General features: G+C 56.1%; 1 protein-coding gene across 1 annotated transcript in view; it reads left to right on the forward strand.

Annotated features, from left to right (window-relative positions):
* Positions 1-7239, forward strand: part of LOC123735229 (unconventional myosin-XV-like) — a gene marked incomplete at its 3' end in the record, with an annotated part of 44130 nt that extends 36891 nt beyond the window's left edge. Inside the window, exons 13-15 of the mRNA XM_045712985.1 lie at positions 6257-6347; positions 6779-6855; positions 7145-7239. Coding sequence (XP_045568941.1) covers positions 6257-6347; positions 6779-6855; positions 7145-7239 — 263 coding nt within the window. The remainder of the gene's footprint in view (positions 1-6256; positions 6348-6778; positions 6856-7144) is intronic.
* Positions 7240-7271: the final 32 nt, after the last annotated feature.

A 7271-nucleotide genomic window follows, 5' to 3' on the forward strand; every position in this document is an offset into this window, starting at 1 on the left:
TCTGTGTTCCTGTAGGGGGGAGTGGAGGGGCTGGTCTGTACTGTCTCTCTGTGTTCCTGTAGGGGGAGTGGAGGGGCTGGTCTGTACTGTCTCTCTGTGTTCCTGTAGGGGGGAGTGGAGGGGCTGGTCTATACTGTCTCTCTGTGTTCCTGTAGGGGGGAGTGGAGGGGCTGGTCTGTACTGTCTCTCTGTGTTCCTGTAGGGGGGGAGTGGAGGGGCTGGTCTGTACTGTCTCTCTGTGTTCCTGTAGGGGGGAGTGGAGGGGCTGGTCTGTACTGTCTCTCTGTGTTCCTGTAGGGGGTGTGGAGGGGCTGGTCTATACTGTCTCTCTGTGTTCCTGTAGGGGGGAGTGGAGGGGCTGGTCTATACTGTCTCTCTGTGTTCCTGTAGGGGGGGAGTGGAGGGGCTGGTCTGTACTGTCTCTCTGTGTTCCTGTAGGGGGGAGTGGAGGGGCTGGTCTATACTGTCTCTCTGTGTTCCTGTAGGGGGGGTGTGGAGGGGCTGGTCTATACTGTCTCTCTGTGTTCCTGTAGGGGGGAGTGGAGGGGCTGGTCTATACTGTCTCTCTGTGTTCCTGTAGGGGGGGAGTGGAGGGGCTGGTCTGTACTGTCTCTCTGTGTTCCTGTAGGGGGGAGTGGAGGGGCTGGTCTGTACTGTCTCTCTGTGTTCCTGTAGGGAGGAGTGGAGGGGCTGGTCTGTACTGTCTCTCTGTGTTCCTGTAGGGGGGAGTGGAGGGGCTGGTCTATACTGTCTCTCTGTGTTCCTGTAGGGGGGAGTGGAGGGGCTGGTCTGTACTGTCTCTCTGTGTTCCTGTAGGGGGGTGTGGAGGGGCTGGTCTGTACTGTCTCTCTGTGTTCCTGTAGGGGGGAGTGGAGGGGCTGGTCTATACTGTCTCTCTGTGTTCCTGTAGGGGGGAGTGGAGGGGCTGGTCTGTACTGTCTCTCTGTGTTCCTGTAGGGAGGAGTGGAAGGGCTGGTCTGTACTGTCTCTCTGTGTTCCTGTAGGGGGGAGTGGAGGGGCTGGTCTGTACTGTCTCTCTGTGTTCCTGTAGGGGGCGTGTGAGGAGTGGAGGGGCTGGTCTATACTGTCTCTCTGTGTTCCTGTAGGGGGGTGTGGAGGGGCTGGTCTGTACTGTCTCTCTGTGTTCCTGTAGGGAGGAGTGGAGGGGCTGGTCTATACTGTCTCTCTGTGTTCCTGTAGGGGGGTGTGGAGGGGCTGGTCTGTACTGTCACTCTGTGTTCCTGTAGGGGGGAGTGGAGGGGCTGGTCTATACTGTCTCTCTGTGTTCCTGTAGGGGGGTGTGGAGGGGCTGGTCTGTACTGTCTCTCTGTGTTCCTGTAGGGGGGTGTGGAGGGGCTGGTCTGTACTGTCACTCTGTGTTCCTGTAGGGGGGAGTGGAGGGGCTGGTCTATACTGTCTCTCTGTGTTCCTGTAGGGGGGTGTGGAGGGGCTGGTCTGTACTGTCTCTCTGTGTTCCTGTAGGGGGGAGTGGAGGGGCTGGTCTGTACTGTCTCTCTGTGTTCCTGTAGGGGGGGGGTGTGGAGGGGCTGGTCTGTACTGTCTCTCTGTGTTCCTGTAGGGGGGAGTGGAGGGGCTGGTCTGTACTGTCTCTCTGTGTTCCTGTAGGGGGGGAGTGGAGGGGCTGGTCTGTACTGTCTCTCTGTGTTCCTGTAGGGGGGAGTGGAGGGGCTGGTCTGTACTGTCTCTCTGTGTTCCTGTAGGGGGAGTGGAGGGGCTGGTCTGTACTGTCTCTCTGTGTTCCTGTAGGGGGGGAGTGGAGGGGCTGGTCTGTACTGTCTCTCTGTGTTCCTGTAGGGGGGAGTGGAGGGGCTGGTCTGTACTGTCTCTCTGTGTTCCTGTAGGGGGGAGTGGAGGGGCTGGTCTGTACTGTCTTTCTGTGTTCCTGTAGGGGGGAGTGGAGGGGCTGGTCTGTACTGTCTCTCTGTGTTCCTGTAGGGGGGAGTGGAGGGGCTGGTCTGTACTGTCTCTCTGTGTTCCTGTAGGGGGGAGTGGAGGGGCTGGTCTGTACTGTCTCTCTGTGTTCCTGTAGGGGGGAGTGGAGGGGCTGGTCTATACTGTCTCTCTGTGTTCCTGTAGGGGGGAGTGGAGGGGCTGGTCTGTACTGTCTCTCTGTGTTCCTGTAGGGGGGAGTGGAGGGGCTGGTCTATACTGTCTCTCTGTGTTCCTGTAGGGGGAGTGGAGGGGCTGGTCTATACTGTCTCTCTGTGTTCCTGTAGGGGGGAGTGGAGGGGCTGGTCTGTACTGTCTCTCTGTGTTCCTGTAGGGGGGAGTGGAGGGGCTGGTCTGTACTGTCTCTCTGTGTTCCTGTAGGGGGGTGTGGAGGGGCTGGTCTATACTGTCTCTCTGTGTTCCTGTAGGGGGGAGTGGAGGGGCTGGTCTATACTGTCTCTCTGTGTTCCTGTAGGGGGAGTGGAGGGGCTGGTCTGTACTGTCTCTCTGTGTTCCTGTAGGGGGTGTGTGAGGAGTGGAGGGGCTGGTCTGTACTGTCTCTCTGTGTTCCTGTAGGGGGGTGTGGAGGGGCTGGTCTATACTGTCTCTCTGTGTTCCTGTAGGGGGGGTGTGGAGGGGCTGGTCTGTACTGTCTCTCTGTGTTCCTGTAGGGGGGGGAGTGGAGGGGCTGGTCTGTACTGTCTCTCTGTGTTCCTGTAGGGGGGAGTGGAGGGGCTGGTCTGTACTGTCACTCTGTGTTCCTGTAGGGGGGTGTGGAGGGGCTGGTCTATACTGTCTCTCTGTGTTCCTGTAGGGGGGGAGTGGAGGGGCTGGTCTATACTGTCTCTCTGTGTTCCTGTAGGGGGGAGTGGAGGGGCTGATCTGTACTGTCTCTCTGTGTTCCTGTAGGGGGGTGTGGAGGGGCTGGTCTGTACTGTCTCTCTGTGTTCCTGTAGGGGGGGGAGTGGAGGGGCTGGTCTATACTGTCTCTCTGTGTTCCTGTAGGGGGGTGTGGAGGGGCTGGTCTATACTGTCTCTCTGTGTTCCTGTAGGGGGGGAGTGGAGGGGCTGGTCTGTACTGTCTCTCTGTGTTCCTGTAGGGGGGGAGTGGAGGGGCTGGTCTGTACTGTCTCTCTGTGTTCCTGTAGGGGGGTGTGGAGGGGCTGGTCTGTACTGTCTCTCTGTGTTCCTGTAGGGGGGTGTGGAGGGGCTGGTCTGTACTGTCTCTCTGTGTTCCTGTAGGGGGGTGTGGAGGGGCTGGTCTGTACTGTCTCTCTGTGTTCCTGTAGGGGGAGTGGAGGGGCTGGTCTGTACTGTCTCTCTGTGTTCCTGTAGGGGGTGTGGAGGGGCTGGTCTGTACTGTCTCTCTGTGTTCCTGTAGGGGGGTGTGGAGGGGCTGGTCTGTACTGTCTCTCTGTGTTCCTGTAGGGGGGTGTGTGAGGAGTGGAGGGGCTGGTCTGTACTGTCTCTCTGTGTTCCTGTAGGGGGGGAGTGGAGGGGCTGGTCTATACTGTCTCTCTGTGTTCCTGTAGGGGGGGTGTGGAGGGGCTGGTCTATACTGTCTCTCTGTGTTCCTGTAGGGGGGAGTGGAGGGGCTGGTCTATACTGTCTCTCTGTGTTCCTGTAGGGGGGTGTGGAGGGGCTGGTCTGTACTGTCTCTCTGTGTTCCTGTAGGGGGGAGTGGAGGGGCTGGTCTGTACTGTCTCTCTGTGTTCCTGTAGGGGGAGTGGAGGGGCTGGTCTATACTGTCTCTCTGTGTTCCTGTAGGGGGGGTGTGGAGGGGCTGGTCTATACTGTCTCTCTGTGTTCCTGTAGGGGGGAGTGGAGGGGCTGGTCTGTACTGTCTCTCTGTGTTCCTGTAGGGGGAGTGGAGGGGCTGGTCTGTACTGTCTCTCTGTGTTCCTGTAGGGGGGGTGTGGAGGGGCTGGTCTGTACTGTCTCTCTGTGTTCCTGTAGGGGGAGTGGAGGGGCTGGTCTGTACTGTCTCTCTGTGTTCCTGTAGGGGGAGTGGAGGGGCTGGTCTGTACTGTCTCTCTGTGTTCCTGTAGGGGGTGTGGAGGGGCTGGTCTGTACTGTCTCTCTGTGTTCCTGTAGGGGGGGTGTGGAGGGGCTGGTCTATACTGTCTCTCTGTGTTCCTGTAGGGGGGAGTGGAGGGGCTGGTCTGTACTGTCTCTCTGTGTTCCTGTAGGGGGTGTGGAGGGGCTGGTCTGTACTGTCTCTCTGTGTTCCTGTAGGGGGTGTGTGAGGAGTGGAGGGGCTGGTCTGTACTGTCTCTCTGTGTTCCTGTAGGGGGGAGTGGAGGGGCTGGTCTGTACTGTCTCTCTGTGTTCCTGTAGGGGGGGTGTGGAGGGGCTGGTCTGTACTGTCTCTCTGTGTTCCTGTAGGGGGGTGTGGAGGGGCTGGTCTGTACTGTCTCTCTGTGTTCCTGTAGGGGGTGTGTGAGGAGTGGAGGGGCTGGTCTGTACTGTCTCTCTGTGTTCCTGTAGGGGGGAGTGGAGGGGCTGGTCTGTACTGTCTCTCTGTGTTCCTGTAGGGGGGGTGTGGAGGGGCTGGTCTATACTGTCTCTCTGTGTTCCTGTAGGGGGGGAGTGGAGGGGCTGGTCTATACTGTCTCTCTGTGTTCCTGTAGGGGGGAGTGGAGGGGCTGGTCTGTACTGTCTCTCTGTGTTCCTGTAGGGGGGGAGTGGAGGGGCTGGTCTATACTGTCTCTCTGTGTTCCTGTAGGGGGGGAGTGGAGGGGCTGGTCTATACTGTCTCTCTGTGTTCCTGTAGGGGGGGAGTGGAGGGGCTGGTCTGTACTGTCTCTCTGTGTTCCTGTAGGGGGGGAGTGGAGGGGCTGGTCTATACTGTCTCTCTGTGTTCCTGTAGGGGGGAGTGGAGGGGCTGGTCTATACTGTCTCTCTGTGTTCCTGTAGGGGGGAGTGGAGGGGCTGGTCTGTACTGTCTCTCTGTGTTCCTGTAGGGGGGAGTGGAGGGGCTGGTCTGTACTGTCTCTCTGTGTTCCTGTAGGGGGGGAGTGGAGGGGCTGGTCTATACTGTCTCTCTGTGTTCCTGTAGGGGGGAGTGGAGGGGCTGGTCTGTACTGTCTCTCTGTGTTCCTGTAGGGGGGAGTGGAGGGGCTGGTCTGTACTGTCTCTCTGTGTTCCTGTAGGGGGGGAGTGGAGGGGCTGGTCTATACTGTCTCTCTGTGTTCCTGTAGGGGGGAGTGGAGGGGCTGGTCTGTACTGTCTCTCTGTGTTCCTGTAGGGGGGGAGTGGAGGGGCTGGTCTGTACTGTCTCTCTGTGTTCCTGTAGGGGGGCGTGTGAGGAGTGGAGGGGCTGGTCTGTACTGATGAAGGAGCATGGGCAGTGGGCGGAGCTAGCCGGTCACGATTACGTCATGGATCTGGTGGGTATATATCACACACACACACACACACACACACACACACACACACACACACACACACAGACACACACACACACCACATTCAGCTAACTGAGAGTTATCAGGCTAACTGAGAGTTATCAGGTTAACTCAGAGTTGATCAGGCTAACCGAGAGTTATCAGACTAACCGAGAGTTATCAGGCTAACCGAGAGTTATCAGGCTAACTGAGAGTTATCAGGCTAACCGAGAGTTATCAGGCTAACTGAGAGTTATCGGGCTAACCGAGAGTTATCGGGCTAACCGAGAGTTATCGGGTTAACTGGAGATTATTTAGGTTAACTGAGAGTTATCAGGCTAACTGAGAGTTATCAGGTTAACTCAGAGTTGATCAGGCTAACCGAGAGTTATCAGGCTAACCGAGAGTTATCAGGCTAACCGAGAGTTATCGGGTTAACTGAGAGTTATCAGGTTAACTGAGAGTTATCAGGTTAACTGAGAGTTATCAGGCTAACCGAGAGTTATCAGGCTAACCGAGAGTTATCAGGCTAACCGAGAGTTATCGGGTTAACTGAGAGTTATCAGGTTAACTGAGAGTTATCAGGTTAACTGAGAGTGATCAGGCTAACTGAGAGTGATCAGGCTAACTGAGAGTTATCAGGTTAACTCAGAGTTGATCAGGCTAACCGAGAGTTATCAGGCTAACCGAGAGTTATCAGGCTAACCGAGAGTTATCAGGCTAACCGAGAGTTATCAGGCTAACCGAGAGTTATCGGGTTAACTGAGAGTTATCAGGTTAACTGAGAGTTATCAGGTTAACTGAGAGTGATCAGGCTAACCGAGAGTTATCAGGTTAACTGAGAGTAATCGGGTTAACTGAGAGTTATCGACTTGGAGCTGCTGTCCGACTCTCTAACTGAATCCGGTTTCAGATCTCAGACTTGGAGCTGCTGTCCGACTTCCCCAAACAGAAGAGTTACTACATCATCTCAGCTGAGGATCCGAATAGAGTTCGACCCAACGCCAGGCTGTGAGTCCACACACACACACACACACACACACACACACACACTACACACACACACAAACCCAGTCTAGACCTTCACTGGGGAATGTTACTAATCACCCAGCCTGTGTGTGTGTGTGTGTGTGTGTGTGTGTGTGTGTGTGTGTGTGTGTGTGTGTGTGTGTGTGTGTGTGTGTGTGTGTGTGTGTGTGTGTGTGTGTGTGTGTGTGTGTGTGTGTGTATGCGTGTGCGTGTGTGTCTGTGCGGTGTGTGTAGGTGTGTGTGTGTGTGTGTGTGTGTGGTGTGTGTGTGTGTGTGTGTGTGTGTGTGTGTGTGTGTGTGTGTGTGTGTGTGTGTGTAGTGTGTGTGTGTGTGTGTGTGTGTGTGTGTGTGTGTGTGTGTGTGTGTGTGTGTGTGTGTGAGACCAGGACTCTGTTTGGCAGTGGTTTTGACAGTGATGACGAGCCGCCCTTCATCAGCACCACCCAACCTGCGTACAGCCGACCAGACTCTGACGGATACTCCAGCCACGGTACACACACACACACACACACACACACACAACACACACACACACACACAAGACACACACACACACACACACACACACACACACACACACACACACACACACACACACACACACACACACACACACACACACACACACACACACACACACACACACACACACACAGCACACACACACACAGCACACACACACACACACACACACACACACACACACACACACACACACACACACACACACACACAGCACACACACCAGTATAGTGATATTAACAGTGTCTCCTCTCCAGTGGAGTCTGATGTGATCGGCGACGGTCCGACTCAGAGAGGAGTGGATCGCTACCTGGACAGCCTCTTCGCCCCTGTGTTGTCAGACGGCAGCACGGTGAGACAAACACACACAGCTGTCTTCACTTC

This window comes from Salmo salar, unplaced genomic scaffold, assembly GCF_905237065.1.
Source record: "Salmo salar unplaced genomic scaffold, Ssal_v3.1, whole genome shotgun sequence".
Taxonomy (NCBI): Eukaryota; Metazoa; Chordata; class Actinopteri; order Salmoniformes; family Salmonidae; genus Salmo; species Salmo salar.